Genomic DNA, 19,758 nt, shown 5'->3' with positions numbered 1-19,758 from the left:
AAACAGATCCAGGAATTGCCCCAACAGTTGGTGACAATCCTGTCTCTGCTCAAGGGTCAGTGTGTCAGAGAGGACCACACCATCCACTGACCCGTCTTGCTCTTTAGCATACAGGAGGTCAGGAAGAGGCTCACTCTCCTCCTCCATTCCATCATCTGTAGCTAGGAGCATGCCCACTTCGGACCTTTCTAAGTGGGGCTTCAAACGGTTGACATGCAGGACCCGCAAGGGGTTCCTGGGAGATTTCAAGTCCACCAAGTAGGTGACATCGCTCTTCTTCTCCACAACCTTAAACGGTCCAGTCCACCTGTCCTTGAGCGCACAAGGTTCCACAGGGGACATGACCCACACTTCCTGACCAGGCTGAAGCTCTACCAGAGTGGCATTCCGGTCGTACCATCGTTTCATCTCCTCCTGGCTGGCCTCCAGATTTGCCTGAGCAAGTTCTCTGAAGCGCCGAGTCTGGTTCCGAAAGGCCAGCATGTAGCTGTATACATCCTGGGGAGGTTTCCTGGGAGATTGCTCCCAGCCTTCCTTGACCAGACTCAAAGGTCCTCTTACCGGGTGACCGTATAAGAGCTCAAAGGGGCTGAACCCTAGAGCCTTCTGCGGCACCTCACGGTAAGCAAACAACAGGCATGGCAAGAGGACGTCCCATTTCCGCCTCCTTGGTTCTTCAAGACCCATAATCATGCCTTTCAGGGTCCGGTTGAATCTCTCAACCAGCCCATTTCCTTGAGGGTGGTAAGGAGTGGTGAACTTGTAGGTTACCCCACACTCCTTCCACAGAGACTTCATATAGTTCGAAATGAAGTTGGTGCCTCGGTCGGACACCACCTCTCTGGGGAACCCCATCTGGGAGAAAACACCCATCAGTGCTCGTCCCACCACGGGGGCCGTCACCGTTCGGAGAGGGATGGCCTCCGGGTACCTCGTGGCATGGTCCACCAAGACCAGGATGAACCTGTTGCCCAGGGCTGTCTTGGGGTCCAGGGGCCCAACAATGTCAATACCCACCCGGTCAAAGGGGGTACTGACCACCGGAAAAGGTTGGAGGGGAGCCTTCTGCTTCCTTCCGCTTTTCCCACTTGCCTGGCAAGTGCGACAAGTCTTGCAATGGATGTCTACATCCCTACGCATCTGAGGCCAATAAAAATGGGTGACAAGCCTGTCATAGGTCTTGTCCTGCCCCAGATGTCCAGCTAACGGTACGTCATGAGCCAAACCCAGTAGGAAGGCTCTGAAGCGCTGGGGTACCACCAGCACACGGGCTGACCCAGGCTCAGCAGCCTTAGGCTCGCTATACAGGAGGTCGTTCTCCCAGTACACAAAATGTGACCCTGACTGATCACCTGAGGATTGGGCTGAGGCCTGCTGCCTCATGCCCACAAGAGAAGGGCACACTTTCTGTTCCGCACAGAATTCCTCCCTGGAGGGACCACCATCCTGCTGCCAGTGGGTCAGCTCGGGCAGATCTCCCAGTTCGGCAATTTGTTCCCCTGTGGGCTCCAGGGCATCCCCCTCAGGGTCTACCTCCTTCTGGACCATGGGAACAACAGGGGCCGGTTTCCCGCGCCTCCTGCCTCTTCTCTTCACAGCTGGGTCCTGGGCCGTACTTTCAGGCTCCGGGACCCCATCAACACCCTTACTCGCTGTCATGGATCGAGTGGTTGCACACACCCACTCCGGCACACCCAACATTTTCAAGTGCGCCGCTCGCTCCACCTTAGCCCAAGGGGAGTCTTCCAAATCATTGCCCATGAGACAATCGACAGGCATGGCGGGCCTCACAGCAACCTGAAGAGTACCTGAAACTCCCCCCCCATTCAAAGGAAACCTGAGCCACCTCACACTCTTTCTGGGAGTTATCGGCAGCTATCACGGGGTAGAATGCGTGGGGAACCACCTGCTCTCTGGACACCAAGTGACACTTGACAGCTGTCACACTCGCTCCGGTGTCTCTGAGAGCTTCCACTCTATGGCCATTAATGGTCACCCACTGCCTATATTTACTAGTGTTACTAGGCAGAGGGGGTGGAGGGACCATTTGCATGTCTCCTAGCGAGACCAGGGACATTTCTGCGGGACCCCTCCCACCATGGACAACCATCTCCTCCCCTCCCAAGGCTACACTTGCCAACTGACGAGGGGGTGCACGCGGCGGTGCATTCGAATCCTTTTTGGGACACTGGGGGTCATAAAACCGGTGTCCCACCTGCCCACAACCGTAGCAGGTTAGGGGGCCCCTATGAACAGGTTTACCCGTCGGGGCCCCTGGCTTCTTCTCAGGGGGAGGCTGGGAACCTTTCCCTTGGTTCCCTTGGGGATTACTTTGGGGCCCTTTCTGAGACTCCTTCTGTTTACCCTTGTCCCCCCCACTCTTCTGCTGGGGACCCTGCCCACCTTTGGCTGAGTCTCCCACTGGACCCTTGTGGACCCTGGTACTGACCCAGCGGTCCGCCTCCTCAGCAAGTTTTCTAGGGCTAGATATCTTGCTATCAATCAGGTGCTGGCGCCGCTCTGGAAAACAGTTATTAGACAAGTGCTCCCACTCAAATCATAAAGAGCTTCATAACTTTCCACTTTGCTGCCCTTTACCCAACCATCCATAGCTCTGCAAAAATAAGACACATATTCAACCCACGTCGTACCAGGCAACTTCTTACATTCTCTAAAAGCTTGTCTGTACTGCTCGGGGGTTAAACCATATCGCAACATTAAAGCATCTTTCATATGAGCATACGACATCCTATCGGCAACAGGCATGTCTAACAGGGTATCTCTTCCCTCATTCACAAAGCGACCCCACAACCCCGCTCCCCAATTTTTCTCAGGGACCTGGTGGGCCAACAATGCTAACTCATATGCTTTAAACCATTGACCAATATCTTCATTCTTATTGTAATCTTTGATCACATCTTTCGGGAAGTAAAACTTACTTTCTGCAGGCTCGGATGGAATGCTGCCACCAGAGGGATTCAACTCTAATTTTTTAGCTTGGATATCCAGTTCCCTCAACCTGGCTTCACGCTCCAAAGCTAACTTCTCTCGTTCAAACTCCAACTTTTTGATCTCTAAATCAGCTTCCCTTCTACCTCTTGCATTTTCTAACTCCAACTGCCCATTTATTTTTAGCCTTGCCATCTCCATGTTGTAAGCTCGCTCTTTCGCCCTTTCTTCTCTTTCTTCAGGGGAAAGACCTTTGGAGGAAACACTGCTTCCGGGAGAGGGCACAGGTCCATTCACTGGCACCTCCTCATCCCCTTCCTCTGTGGGTACCACCACCGCATCAGAGGGATTCCTGGACTCCCACCAGGCCTGCAATGCTTTATAAAAATCATCTTTTCTCGAGAGGCCGGTGGTAGGAACTTCAAACTGGTTGCAAAAGTGTTTCAGCTCATCTTTCTTGTATCTCTTTAGCTTACTCCTCTCGAACTCTTCTACAACAACGATAGCAGGGGCAGTGACTCCGTTGTCACTCATGGTTAAAACTGGCAGTGTTCAGAAAATCAAGTTTCAGAAAAGCGGAGAACAAAAATAGGATCCTTCCGAATCAGATTGTGACTGCGTTATGGTCTGCTTTCACTACGTAGCGCACACTAATCACTGTACATGGGTCATAAATGCAAGGTCCAAATCCTCACCGCTGCATCCAATGTTAGAACCGGCTGTCTCTAGTTGGCAGAGGTATGCACTTCTGACAAATAGGGACACTCCTTTTCTAGTCAGGGCAAGGGGATCACACCCTTCGATAACCCCTGCTCACCCCCTCGGTAGCTTGGCAGAGCAGAACAGGCTTATCTCAGAGGCTGTGCGTTAAGCAATTATGACCACATACAGTAACACCGTGAATACGCTACAAATGGACACGACACCGTAGTATTATAAAAATAAGTATTTTTATATAAGGCTTAGCACAAGACCAAAATAACGGCAAAACTGTACACAATCGGAATAAATACGTTTAGGAAGGAAAAAGGATAGTTCAAAGGTAGTTTCTTCTGTAGCACGAAAAAGTCTTTTAGTATCAAGCAAATCTTCTTCTTGGAAACACAGTTCTTAGCAACAGGGTAACTCACACGGGAGCTACACAACGCCGGGGCAAAGATAATCCACAGGTTCGGCGTCGACCACGAGGAGCGCTACGTCGGGCCTGGAGTCACACGGACCCCCAACAACACAGTACCTTAGGAAAATGAAGCACACGATGATCAGCGGCGTCGAGCAATCCGGCGTCGCGTCTCCGGTGTCGATCAGGCCTCAGCAGGCGTTGTCGATGATGCAGTTGCACAGAGTGAGCAGCGCTCACGGCGTCGAAGGGCACACGGTTGATGCGATCAGCAGCGGGGCAGACACGAGGTCCTCTGGAGTTAGAGCCGTACTCCCACTCACTGGCGTTGCTGCTGGCGTCGGTCGGGCCCAGCGTCCGATCGTCGTGTTTGCTGTTCCTTTCAGAGGTGCTGGATTCACACTTCCAGCAAATAGCACTTTTAGCAGATGAAGTCCTTTAGCCCTGTGACTTCAGCAGGAGACTGGCACTCTTCCAGTCCTTGGAGATTTCCTTAGCAAGCGTGAGAGTACACACACAGTTCCTCTCTCCTGGTTCCTTGGCAAAAATAAAGAAGCACTGCAGGATTCCCCCAACAACAGCACACTGGCAGAAGGGGTAGGCAGTCCTTTAGATCAGCAGGCCTCTTGTCCTTGGTTACAGGGTTCCTTGTCAGAAGTGATCTGATTTCCTATTTCAGGGGTCCTTCTCTTATACCCCTTTTCGTCTTTGATCCCTTTGTCTATGCCGGGGATTTCCCAACATCCTGGGTCTGTGGTGGGTGGAGCTAGGCAGTAGCACCTGGCCTATTCATTGAGCCGGGCTGAGTCCTCAGACGCCCCGCAGGAGGTGGAGCCAGCATTGATACTGGCAGGAGCAGAGCTATCGCCCTCCTGGCAGGAGGTGGGGCTAGGATCGTCCATGGCAGGCACAGAGCCATCAGTCGCTTAGCGGGAGGTGGAGCCAGCATTGTATCAGGCAAGGCAGGCTATCAACAACTACTCTCCCCCTACTCTCAACGTAAATGTCCCACTCATCCCACACTGACTCATCCCGACCTGTGGAGCCACCCAGCTCCTGTCACACACACGCAAGACCAGCAGAAACCAGATATGGTTAGGCAAGAAAATAGACACTTTCTAAAAGTGCTATTTTCGAACCCAGAGTCCAAAAACCTTCCACACCAACGGATGCGTAATTAAACCCCGAGTTCAGGGATACCAAACTCGACATTGCACCATGCTCCCCGAGCCAGCTAGGATTATAGCGTTAACAATCCCGGCGGCCCATTCTATCCAACGGAGAGCAGGCTACCTCGCAATAGTGAAGCACGAAGATGGAGGCACTTCACTATCAGGACATGCCAACTTGGTCAGGCGTGTCCTACCTTACACTTACAATGCACCCTGCCGATGGGCCTACCATAGGGGTGACTAACATGAAGTTAAGGGAAGGTTGGAGGGGCTGGCAAGTAGGGATACCTGCGCAGCCGGCGTGACAGTACAGGACTGCACGTGGGTCTCGCAATGACCGACCCGTAGACATTCTTTTACAAGGCCGCTCCTGTGGGTGGCACAACACGTGCTGCAAGCCCACGAGCGGCATTTGTATTTACAAGCCCCGGCACTCCTCGTGCACTAGACTAGGGACTGATAGTAAACCAAATAAGCCAAACATGGATACAATAGATACATCATTTTAACATAGGGAGCACTTACGCTATGGCACTGATCAGCAGTGACACGGCGCCCAAAGCATATACCAGCAAAACATCGTAAAACAGTAGAGGCAAACAGAAAAAATGGAGGAGAGACTCAAGCCAATGATGTCAGGTCTAACACCCATGTTAATTTCCATAGGGACCTTTAGGCACGACTACAGTCCGAACGGCTTTACACCAAACTTGGCAAAATGGTAGGGACAGGTATGCAATAGTGCCTTCTCTATATTTGGGGAAAATCCCTCTAGTAGTTGTTGAGAAAATTGAATTTGAGCAAATTATATATCTATATGTGCACACCGTAGGCTCACCGTACGGTACGCGTACCGTATGCGTATGTGCGCGTACCCTTACGTGCGCGAGCGAGTTTCTGATTGGCTGGCAGTCGACTGTCAACATTCCAAACTGGCCAAACCAGGAAGTGTTGGCCACCATCTTGTTTTTCAGGAGAACTGAGGCACAAGAGAGCCCAAAACAAGAGTGGGAAACACGAAAAGGGGGCAGGGTAGAGACCCCCCCAACCCTCTAGCCCTTCTCAGGGGGTCCCAGAAGGACCCCCAAGGGCAAAAAAAATATTCGAAAAAATCGAGGGGTACGCACCCCGTGCGCGTACCCCGCGATTTAAAAAAAATTTATATATTTTTTTGCACTTGGTGGTCCTTCTGGGTCCCCCTGAGAAGGGCTAGGGGATGAGGGGGTCTCTACCCTGCCCCCTTTTTACGTTTTCCACTCTTGTTTTGTGCTCTCTTGTGCCTCACTTCTCCTGAGAAACAAGATGGCTGCTCAGGTGGTCCCAGAAGGATAATAACGTATATAAACGTTATCCGCTAATAGAATTAGCATTTATAAAACCTTTTGAAATTTATTGAAAAAAAATATAGGTTTCACGCCTGATATAGTTAGGAATTAGCATTTTAAAAACCTTGCAAATTCACTTAAAACCATAGGTTTCAGGCCTTATATAGTTAGGAATTGGCATTTAAAAAACCATTAAAATTGCTCCTATAATGTTAGTTGTACTAACTATATTTCGCGCACCCGCAATCCACTGCTGATGTCACATATTACATCATTCATGACATGGTCAGTGACATCACTGATGATATCTCATTTGACATCACTGATCACATCACTTATGATATCATTCATGTGATAATACGATGCACCTCCTCACACTCTAATATAACCTTTGATACACCCAGTGTTAAATACAGACTACCATTCTTGAAACCATTGACACACCAATACCAGTTACTACATACGCACTCACTGATTCCTTGGTCTACACACACAATTACTCATTCATCCATAGAATCACTCATACATACAGTCACTCATCAATACAACACTATCATATGCACTCATACACCTATACAGACACTCACACACTGCCACTCATCCATGGAGTTACTCACACACCTAGTCAGTCATGCAAAGAATCAATCACACTTCCATTTCCTCAACTATACAGTTATACACACACAACACCTTACTTATTCAAACATATACTAACACATACTTACTCTCTTATACAATCACTGATACAAGTACACAGTGATCCATACAGCCACTCGCATATTCACTGGCTCTCATGTATAATCATTTATATATGCCAACTCTCACATGCACTGTGTTTTACATATGTACTTACTTGGACATGTAGCACTGAGATATCCATTCACTCACCAACACACCCATTAACAGTCAACCGCCCATATAACTGTTTCCACATGCACTCTTGAACTCATACACCTAGTGAACCAACTGCTCACACATCTATGCACAGTTACACACCTCCCAGCCACCCATACACACACTCAGTCTCCCATTCAAATACTTGGACAACCAATCAATAACCCATATAGCCACTCATATAGCTACTGATCAACACATGCAGCAGCTTACACAACAACCGACATACTGATGCACACATTCAGACAGTTTAGTCACTAACCCATGCATTTAGTAAGACACATTTAATCACTCACTCATACAGTCAGTCACGCACCTACTAAATCCTTCATCCAGACACTTATACATCCACTCATTCTTCAATATGTAAAACATATTTAAACTTTACAGAAACACACAGTCACTGGATGATGTCATCAGTGATGTCATCAGTGATGTCAAATGAGATGTCATCAGTGATGTCATCAGTGATGTCACTGACCATGTCATGAATGATGTAATATGTGACATCATCAGCAGTGGATTGCGGGTGTGTGAGTAGATAGGTGGGTGGGTGAGTGAGTAGCTGTGTGAGGACTGTATTGGTGAGTGAGTGACCGTGTCAGTGACTGGGTGGGTGGGTGACAGTGGCTGTATGGATGGGTGGGTGGGTGGGTGGATGTTTGGTTAAGTGAGTTGTGTGAGTGGCTGTATTGTAGAGTAAGTGTCTGTGAATGGATGTATGGGTAAGTGAGCTAATGTGTGAGTGCTTGTGCAGATGTGTGATTGGGTATGAAGGTGGTTGTGTATGAGCGCTTGTATGGGTGAGTGGGTTTGTGAGTTGCTGTATAGCTGAATAAGTGGGTGTGTGAGTAGCTGTATGCGTGAGTGTGTGGCTGTGTGAGTGGCTGTATGGGTAAGTGACAGTTCAGCATCTTTATTTGGGTACACCAAGTATCCAAAAAGTACAACAAATACAGTAAAACAAATACAAAATAACATGTAATACATAAAAACAATCTTTTAAAAAGAAGTGACTACCTTCTGACTGGTTGCATGAGTAGCTCTATGGATGAGTGAGTGGTTGTGTGAGTACTTCTATGGGTCTGTGAATGGGTATTTTAGTGGTTGTATGGGCGTGCAAGCGAGTGTATACGGTTCGTGAGTGCCTCTGTGGATGATGTAATTAGTTATGTCAGTTATGATGTCATGAGTGATGTCACTAACCCGGTCATGAGTGATGTAATATGTGAGGTCATTAGCAGTGCATTGCAGGGGCGTAAGGTATAGTTATCTCAGCTAACTAGAACTACTGAATTTCACTTGTTTTGTATAAGTTAAATCTGAGCCTAACTCAAACATCCTTAGAACAACCTTTGGGTTTTCAGTGAATTTCAAGTTTTTTTTTAAATGTTCTTTCCTAACTATAACATCCCTGTAATGTTTTTTTTTTAGGTGAATTTTATTTCCTATATGTAACCACTAACCTTTGACAGTGCGTGTGTGAATGAGTGCCTCAACAAGTCTGTAAGTGGGTATGTGAGTCTATGAGTGGGTGTCTGAATGCTCTCTGTTGTACCCTCGTCTGCTCTGTTTTGCCTCTTTCTGCTCCTTTCTCCCCTTTATTTTGCTTATTTCTGCTTGTTTCTCACCTTTATTATCAGTGATGTCATCAGTGATTTTACTGACCAAATCATGAGTGATGTCATGTGATGTCATCAGCAGTGCATTGCGGGGCGCGAGTTATAGTTAGCTCACCTAACGAGAACAGCTGAATTTTTCAGGTTTTGTACTAGTGAAATGTCAGCCTAACCATAACGTTCTGTGCCCTGTGTTTTTTTCCGTGAATATGAAAGGTTTTTTAAATGCTAATTCCTAACTATAACGTCCCTGTAACCTTTGTTTTTTTTCAGTGAAAGTTTTTAATTTTTTTTAATTCAGCCGTTATAGTCAGCTGAGTTAACTATAACTTTCGCCCGCACAATGGACTGCATATTATCTCGCGTATTACATCACTCATGACATGGTCAGTGACATCACTGATGACATCATCCAGTGATTGTGGTGTTTTCTAAAAGTTTGTGTGTTAAAGATCTATACTAAGATACTACAAGTGTTAAATTAGTATACTCTGTCTACTACTGAGTGATACTATTTTCAACACAAATTATGTGAGTGATTGTGTATATCCATGTGTCAGTAGGTGTCTTAAGTGTCTGTATGGATGAGTGAGTGGCTGTATGGGTGAGTTAGTAACTGTGGGTGGGTAGGTGAGTGAGTGAGAGGGTGTATTGGTGCATGGTTGAGTTATGGGCTGTGTGAGTGGCTGTATGGGTGAATGAGTGGGTGTGTGAGTGGCTGTATGGATGAGTGTGTACATGTTAGTATATACATGAGTAAGTGAGTGGGTTTGTAATTGTATGGGTGATTGAGTGGCTGTATGAATACATGAATGGGTGGGTGTGTGTCTGTATGACTTGATGTGTGAGTGGCTGTATTGGGGAGTGAATGGTTGCAGGGTGGGTTAGTGGTTTTGTGAGTGGGTCTATGGATCATATAGAGTGTGTGTGAGTACTTGTATGGGTCTTTGAACGGGTGTGTTAGTGGTTGTTTGAGTGGGTGTATGAAAGTTTCTATGGGTGTTTGAGTGGCTCTGTGGAGGATGTCATGAGTGATGTCACTGACAAGGTCATGAGTGTTGTAATATGCGAGGTCATAAGCAGTGCATTTGCTGGGGTGTAAGTTATAGCTAGCTCAGGTAACTATAATTGATGAATTTGTATGGTTTTGTGTGAGTGAAATCTGAGCCCTGTAACCTTAGTTTTTTCAGTGAATACATATATTCTTTATTATCTGCTAATATTTTTTGATTTTGTAAACAGTCGGGGGCCACCTGAAAAGGCTTCATGGACCCCTGGTTAAAACAACAGTTTTAGAATGCGTGTTAATGCCGATTGGATCCATTTGTTACATTGGCAGAACTTTTCTGAGAGTACCTCTGCCAAGTATGTCGCATCGAACGGCTCAGTATGAACTACTTGTTTAATATAGCTATCTTTGCAGAGCGTTTCAAGTTGTCTGGTATTTTTGAGCTTTAGGAGCAGCAAGTTAATATAGTCGAGCAATGATTTAATTTTCTACAGTTGTATGAGACCGATTTACTGGAAGCAACACTTATGTGCATTTGTGTTTGCAAAATTTACATGTACACTTGCTTGTTTTATTCCCTTTACCTATTCAAGTTTAGTGTATCTATTGTGATCATCGAACATTTCCTAGGCTGATTTTCTAGAAATATTTTGTAACCTAACATGAAACGTGGGAGCCTAGCGAAAGGTTCAAACCATTGAGATATTTAATTTGAGATATTTAACCAGCATGCAGTCTGCATTAACAGAGCCAGTGTGAAAACTTTGTTCCATTTTTTCTTTGTGCTTGCTGAGAATGCCTCCTTTAATGAGAGCAAACATGCTCCCTAGCTTGTTCGCCTCTGACTCTTTCTAGCACACTGGGAATATACAGATCAAGCTTCATTAAACCAACCTTACATATGGCACTTTCCTTTTTTTAATGGATGGATCGGACTAATTGGATTCATCAATCTATTTTTAGATTTCAGGTCTGCCGTTATGGGTCTTTCATTGAAGGCTTCTTTGAGGTAGAAAATAAAAAAGAAAACCCCCAACTGCCCGCGTTGATTGCCTTTTTCTTAAGAAACAAGCTTTCAAAAGTTTAGTTATTGACTATTCTTTGCTTCCGGCTAGGTGTTTATATGACATTGCACAAACTTACTTAAATCAAGCATTGGTGGTGGCCTCTGAAGGATAGTCTGGGCCTTTTGCTCTAACAAGCTTTAAATCGGAATGTGCCCTTACTGACAACAATTACAATGCTGTATTGCTGCTGCTAGCCCTGATGTAGAAATTTTGTTTGAATAACCTATTTAATAAGTATATTTCAAAAGTTTGTATCAAGCGTCTGTTGGAGTTTAAAACACAGTACATATACTTCTATCTAGCATTTGGGATCATAAAGAAAGTAAAACCTGCTTGTCTCGAAGACTGTTTTTTGGTCGAGCCCAGCGCAGCGCGCATGCTCTGCTCTAGGAAAACAACCTCTTGGAATCACTCAGGACTTTTCACACGCTCATGTGTTTTAAAAGAAAAAAAAAATTCTATTGGGCTTTGCGTGCATCTTTCTAAAATTGACCGCACGCAATTGGGCAAAGGCAGGTGCGTGTCCCACCTTTCCCAGGAAATGTAGTCTCGTGGAATTGACAGTGGCTTGATAGCGGAGTCATCAGATGTCTACTCGGGAGGGATGAGCTGGCACGGTGGCCAGTCTGGTGGAATCGACAGTCTGATGACTCCGCTATCGAGCCGCTGTCGGTTCCACAAGATTGGCCACCGTGCCAGCTCATGTCTCCTGAGTAGACATCTGCAACTAATCGTGATAACCTGTGTGTACTCCCTTAATCACTGAGCTGCTGTGTTTGGTAATATTCATTACTGTACCTCACATTGAGCCCTCTTCAACTATCCTGGGCTCTACCTTGAATCCCCCTCGGCAATTGAGGCTTCTGAATATTTAGGCATATTATCCATGTCCTGATGATGATCTGCGCTATGTCATGCTGGATCGAAACGCGGTCAAAAAACTGAAACACCTTCTATACTAAAAACCTTGTCTGTATTGGAATTGTAAAGGTGTTGCATGAGATTTGTTGCCCTTTGACACAGTTATTCATTAAGTACAACAAATCATAAAGCTTTTGCCTAAAAGCCCTTTCTTCCCACTTTCTGTATTGTTGAAAAAACCTTGTCTATATTGTTAAAAAGTAAATATCAGACCTCTGTCCGGCTGGAGATGTCCATTTTAATATAGCAACTACTGAGTCTATATTCATTGTTCTTATATTCTCCCTTCTCCAGGGGCCACTGTTGTTTAAAATAATTCACTCCCAGGTCCCTGGCCGACTTGTTTGGCTTCCCTTGTTTCCTTAAAATCAGTATCATTAATGTCAAGTGTCAAACAGTAAAACCAAGGGGGATGATGGACGGAGTGTTGAACATTGCAAGCACTCACCTCCAGTCAACTGATCTGGGTTTAATCCATCATCATTTTTTAGCTCACTCTGCCACCCCAGTTCAGACATGGCCATATGCAAATCAGTCTGACCCTGTGCCTCATGGGAACAGTCCAGCCCGAACTGCCAAGCCATGTCTTCCCTGGTCCGGAAACAAGTATCCTGGGACCGGTATCTGGCTAATCAGCTGTCATCAGCCAGGTTAGCTTGAATCCAGTGGGAAAGTAAGCAAGGGATCCACGTCTGGGCATACCTGCCAACTTACGGTGAACAAAGCAAAACCAAAGGGAATGATGGACCGAGTGTTGAACATTGCAAGCGCTCACCCCCAGTCAACTGATCTGAGTTTAATCCATCATCATTCTTTAGCTCACTCCGCCACAGTGTCATTGTTCCAGGTTTTTGATACCAAAAAGTTTTTAAGCCATTTCCTTCACCAGTTATGTTGCCAAAACGTTCAGCCTCTTAAACAATTGCTCTTCAGGAGTCTTCAACTTATGGTTTGGAACAATACAGTATACTCTATAGGTTTCTACAGCAAATAAAGTACACTCCTGAAAATAAAGATGCAGTGTGTTGCTGAGCTGTATGTTTCTGAACAGCCAAAGCACACCTATAGCTGTGAGGATTCAAAAACCTTTGCATTTAATTACTTAACCCCTTCCACACTCATGACGAGCTGGGCTCGTCATGGTGTAGCCTCCTCATACACTGATGACGAGCCCAGCTCGTCATAAAACAATACAAATAACAAATTCCCAGCACAGGAGGGGAATTGCCTTAGCAGCCATGGAGTTAAGTGAGGGACTCATTGACTGTTGGTGCAGACTTCTGTAATATATGGGCTGACTACAGAGTCAATTTGTCCCTTGAGAGAAGCATTTATATCCATTTAAACACTTTTTACCAGATATAACTAAGTTTAATAATTCACTGTATTTAACATATACGTTGCAAAGCAGTCCAGAGAGCATGGCAGGAGTTCTAGTACAGAGTAGAAGATCGGAAAACTATTACTGAACAGATCGGACTTTATTCTAAATTCCTTCTCATGAAACAACATCATAAGCAAACTTAAGCTAAAATTACACAACACTCTACTCTATTCAAAACAGCAACATCTGAAAATACAAGCGCACAACACCCATATAACACAGGACACTTACAGTCCAGATATCCAACTAAGTATAGTAGTAAGTTTAAACAATACGTTTTGCCACCCATCTTCTCAAAACAATCCATACTCCAGTTAACACCACCTGCCACAATTAAATAATATCAGTTCATTCTAACCACTTTAGATAGACCCAACTATTTTGAGTCACCCTCATGCACACAGACAGGCTTCATTATAAGAGCTTGTGTGATATTATTTTCTTTTAGCATTAATTCAAGGTCGTTTGGCATACATATTTATAAAGATAGGATAAGGATAGAACTGTTTGTAAAAGTAAAGAGTGATAGCTCCATGTAGACATACTACATGAATTGAAGACTATACTGTACTGGCTAATGCCATTCTAAAGCTTTGCAGAAATATGAACTTTTGAGAACGTACTTTTAGGTGACTCACAGTTTAAATAGGTTGTTACCAGCACTATCAGTAAAAGAACTTTAAAGAGCGGTATTGAGGCAGGGTGTTAATAAGGACACACCTGACTTTGTAACCATAGGTCCTTGATCACAGAAATAGTACAAACCTTTGATGTTCCCATTAAAATCATACAAAAGAACCCTACAGTTGTTCGAAAAGATATTCATTTTTATCTAACTTTTGGCCAGCCACATAATGGTGTGCACATCAAAATCAGATATGGCACAGGGAATATTAAGTTGTATACCAAAGGCCTGGTTACGATGTCAGTCGGAAAGCCTCTGACAGACACTCTGATCCTCCTAGACTGTGTTTGAACCCATCCACCGGACTCGGTCGGAAACCTTTCTGACCGACCAATTGCGATGCTTGCGGTCGGAAGGGTAACAGTTCGATCATTCCGAATCGGTTCTGATTGGCATTCGGAGAATCTGTGTCGGTCGGAGCCGATTCATACAGCTCAATGGACTGCGTTTCTGACTGACCGATTACGATGTCTGATTCCGACAGCCTTTCCGACTCGTCTGTCTGACACAAAAAGACTGACGAAAAGTGACTTTGAGAGCCCCAAGCAGGCTCCCCTTCATCCTGAGTCTTCCGGTTTGGGGGTGAAGGGGTACCCAAGGATCCCCCCCCTGTAAAACCATACACAGCGTAGCAGGCATCATCGGGTGCCCTCAAAAGGGTGAAGGGTTTTCCGCAGACACCCATTTTCCCCATAGGTGCCTGTGTTGTCAGTCGGAACACAGGCTATCATTGAAGCCAATGGGAGTCCTTCCGAACGGTGTTAGAAAGCATAATAATTGGTTGGGAGGAACTGCCGACTGCGAGTCGGTCGCAACCAAATCTAACAAGGAGTCGGGCAGTTTAGTTTCCGACCAACATCATAATGAGGCCCTAAATTTGATGCCACAACTGAAACTTTGAGGAACAACAATTTAAGCTTTCTGAGCCCAAAAACTAGATGGCTGAATATGTAAACAGAGAGAAGCTGCATTCTAATAGTTACGGATAAGTAATATTTCTTTAGAAGTTCTAAATTTAATACATATTTAGTAACTGGTATACATCATTTTACTTAACCTCAGGATAAAATGCTTTAGTATAACTATTAACTTGTAATACTTTCATTTCTTTACAGACACTTCAGATGAATTCTTTGAATATGATGCAGAGGAGTTCCTGGTCTTATTGGCCTTGTTGATTACAGAAGGACGAACACCAGAATATTCTGCAAAAGGGCGGACAGAAGGGTTTCATTGTCCTCCACCGAAATCTAGTGATCCAGTGTACATCAAACATGAATGCAGCGAAAAATTTACACAGGTACAAATTCAATTGTTCATACTGTTCAGTGTATTGGCAGTTGGTGTATCCCTTTTACAATACAGGAGAGCATTGATTTTTTTTGGACTAAATTGCTGGAACTGCAATTGGAGTAGTCACCTTTGAACATCTGTATTGCTTCACAAACAAAATAAAATACTTTGACAAAGTAATGTAGGAAAATTTGCTCTAAGCACAATACTGGGAATGCTTGTTTTGCACATCTGCCATTTTATTTTCTAAATATTGCCCCTTATCTGGGAATAGATTAACCTGTAATACAAATTGCGTCACGTAGTTCAATTCCATATTGTGGTTAGTTTAATTAATATGTAAGGCCCTTCTACTTAAATATTCTTTTCTCACTTTCAGAATTATCCCACTGAGTTCTCAAATTTTGTTCTGAACCCGATTTTGAATAAACATAGGTTTCACTCCTACTTCAGGAGTACGCATTTGCCTTAAATTCCTGCTCACAAGTTCTTTTCATATATTAATGACTTTCCATAAACGCAAGATGAAGAATTACACTGGACTAAGACTCCAATCAACAGCCAATTTTTCACAGTCTTTAACCCACCAGTATTATGGGCTCCATGGGTTTTACGACTATCACAACCCTGTGTCTTAGATGTGCTAAGCTCAACATATTTTTTTCAGTTTACTGGTTCCAAGTACGACTGCTGCACGACCTGACATTACACTGACACAGTAGCATTACTGGTATGGGAATGACAGCACCCTGCAGCCTTCAAATAACAAATCCCATGATTTCTAGCATGATGTCATCACACACTCAAACATTAACCCCTGTTCGATGATTTCCCTGTAAATGCGGCCCTAAATGAACGCCGGTGTTCACAATACACTGGATAGGGGGGTGAGCTAGGTTTGGCAAGCAGCACCCATCCCTCCACAAAAAAGGACCTTTTTTGCTCACCTTACCATGAGCACCATGGGACCTCTTACAAGGGGGATATAGGCATTACCATCTTACAGGGGCGGTGGGTGACATTTGAAAGTGGTGGGGCGGCAAGTCATTTGCATACAGCACCGTAGCGAGCGCAGCGAGCGAGCCCGAACCCCAAAAAGGGGGTTATGGGGGGATAACCCCCCCCAAAAGAAAATTTTGAGAAAAAAGAAGAAAAATCAAGCATTTTCAAGCAAATTTGAGAAAGCAGGAAGGTTAATAAAGCAATTGTGAAAGTGCAATTATTACATTAATAGATGGCATAACATAGGTAGGTGCTTATTCAGTATAACCACAGAGCTTCATACATTCCGTCCTATTATGCTCAGGTGCTGAATTCAGACTATAAGACTTTAAATAAATACCAGCTTGAAATACCATGTTTTAACAGTGTGGCTCACGCTCGCACCATGCACAGCTTGAGGCAATTAAATAAAGGCATGTCAGTCGCAATGATTTAGATTATCAGCTTTCACAAAGTGCTAAAACAAATGCTGTCCTGAACAGTGCTGTCCTGCCATCCTTAGCAGTGACCACCACATATAGTGCCCAATAACCACCTAATGTGCGCAGTTTTAAATGTGATCATTTATTGCCCACTTAGTAAAAATAGGCAAGTGGATAATAACAAAGTTTAATCTGATTTACAGCTCCTGTAAGCAAAACAACTCTGCATTACACACCTATAATGAGTGCCCCCGTTGTATTCTTCGCCTTCTCTTATACACAATAATATTAGTTGTTAGGACGAGAAAAGTTAACGTTAAAAGAATTGCTCTTCCTATATTGTCAAAGGAAGCCAACCTCAAACTGCATCCGGACTGCATTTATCATGCCTTTTCCTTGTACAATTCAAAAACGGCATAATATTGCATGTCTTTTTGCCAGAAATACATATGGACATGCCTAAAGCTGAATCGAACAGTGGAATTAACAGTGAAGGCTCCTGTATTTAATAATCAGACTTGTTTTTAAAGTGTGGATTCCATCCGGTTCCTGTTCAATAGTGGCAGGTCATGTTTTACATCTAGTTAGAGCGCATCCTTTCGAAGGTGATATTACCAGATTAAAAGTGATGTTTGGAACAGCACATCAGACAGGGCAGCAGTTGGATAGTACACGTTGCCACTGTTAAGATCCTTGTACCTCTAGTAGCAAAGGTTTGAATCAGTGGGTTATTGGACACACCTTTATGTGATGTGTTTTTGGTTGACTCGCTGCACCTCTGAAAAGTGTGCAATGACTGCTTGGGCATTAGTATTCCTCCTGCTTCACACCTCATACCACCAATGATTCAGTCCATATGGCACATTATTTGGTACATATCTCAATGAAAGCCCTGGTAAACTGAATTAAACACCATTCTTACACTTAAGAGACAAACCATTTCCGGGTCTCCAAAGTAGAGACGTTAAGGCAATTTATAACCCTGGTGAAATCCAGGATAACAATTTCAACTGCATCTGTTATGTTTCTGTATACACATTTTTATGTGTAATTGTATATAAATGTAGCTAATAGTTAGAAATGCTAGATAACTCCAAAACCCTCTATTGGACACTGGTAATTGGCTCCATGATGTACCTGAAATGAACAGGAATGCTGCTCAGAACCTTCCAGAACTTGTTCAAACCCATGTATGATGGCAGAGCATGATGGCAGAGAATTTGGATAAGCTAAACCTTCGGTAAACAATCAACTTCCAATGAGGAGGGGGACTCTCGTAGTTGTCTTTGGAAAAGTCGAAAAAACACTCCAATGACCCTGGAGGAGCTTCCACGAATCAAAAATCACGATCTGGTGCGTCCTTATGGAACACCAAACCCTAATAATACTTTAAAGTACATAAAATAGAAACGGAATTTCCCAGGATCACCTGCACAAGCACCCACACCAGCTAGCCAGGATATTTTAACCTGTATAATTATTTTTACAAAAATACAACCTGTTTGCACGAGGTACTAAGAAGTAGCTGTTTTAATGGAAAAAGGTGCAATTGATCACACAAAGCAGAGAAAGGGGGAAACCACGTAGGCTACCTTCATTTTGGGAAAGATCTTACTTCATTTTCTAAAATAATGTTCTGCTTTGCTCTGTTGACAAAGCAGCAGGAGTAGGTTGCAGAACTGCATGCATTAATCACCGATATTACCTTGAGTACATTATGTTTGCTGTAGGCAAAAGCCCTAAAACATTTAATAATCCGATATACTGAATTCAAACTTCCAGGTATATTTCTACAAAATAAACCAATTCGTTGTTTTCAGTGATATCGGGGTTCTGAGAACTTAATTTAAAGGAAATGTAAACACTACATACTACTTAGAACGCTTTTACTTAAACCGTCTACTTTGAAAGGATGATGTGCTGCAACTTGAACCTGTGACCTGCAAGTATACAGGTATAGGCCCACTCGCTCCTGAAGTCACTGACCTGATTTCATTATTTGTGGACAAAGTATATTAATAAGTGATTATCAATGTCATTGCCATAGTAGATGCCTTAAGTGGTTTGCCTATCATAGTCCTGTCGACTTGGGGCCATTTCATGGTAACTTCTAGAACTAGAGATGCGTCAGGCACTGCCAATCACTCTTAGAGCACAGCTGGCATAGATAAGTGTACATCAGGGGGAGTTGGTTCTGAGGCACTGTTAGCCGGAGGGGCTCGAATAGCGCCCACTGCTGTCCCCACATGAGCGAGATATCACACATTTGTGCTCCAAGTGCACCTCTGGAAGTGCAATTATTGTGCATATGTTTTTGGGAGGAGCAAGAGATCCACACAAAAAATTCACACGGTCAATCGACCTATTTAGGCTTAAATAACGCTGTATAATGTTTGCCAAACAGTAAAGGAGAACAGTTTCAATTCCTTAACGTGCACACTGCCTACTCACATTTGTTTGAAATGCCTAGACAGCAAAGGATAAACTGTGAACACATTAACACTGCGCTGTGCGGGTCCTGCCTAAGAAATTCAGCACATCAATGGAAATAGTTTGGCAACTAAATTTAAACTTTTTGGGGGGGCATACTCTGGGATATTCAACTCGGGAAAGTTAGTCATTTAATTAACCCAAGCAAACATTTATTGGACACGGCAATATCACACTGCAAACCACCAAGTGATCTGCAACATGAAAAAATACACCCATCATCAATATGTATGGCAGTGAAATAAAACTGGCCAATAAAATAGGTACATTCGGGCAGAGTGTAATTACAACAACATTACGTGTAAGAGCTCATATTAAAATGCCTCGCTTGTTTTTAGCTTTGGTGTTTACCCAAATAAGTAGATGTGCTCAAACCATATAGAAATTATGTTCTCACAAAACTTTG

General features: G+C 44.2%; 1 protein-coding gene across 2 annotated transcripts in view; it reads left to right on the top strand.

The window, feature by feature from the left end:
* ATOSA (atos homolog A) overlaps positions 1 to 19,758 on the top strand; it is a 450,421-nt gene that overhangs the window by 37,862 nt on the left and 392,801 nt on the right. For both annotated transcript variants that reach the window (XM_086958313.1, XM_086958312.1), the window contains exon 2: positions 15,261 to 15,445. In XM_086958313.1, the coding sequence (XP_086814439.1) occupies positions 15,261 to 15,445 (185 nt within the window). The remainder of the gene's footprint in view (positions 1 to 15,260; positions 15,446 to 19,758) is intronic.

This window comes from Lissotriton vulgaris, chromosome 2_1 (genome assembly GCF_964263255.1).
Source record: "Lissotriton vulgaris chromosome 2_1, aLisVul1.2, whole genome shotgun sequence".
NCBI classification, from domain to species: domain Eukaryota; kingdom Metazoa; phylum Chordata; class Amphibia; order Caudata; family Salamandridae; genus Lissotriton; species Lissotriton vulgaris.
This window is presented reverse-complemented; position numbering and strand designations above follow the sequence as displayed.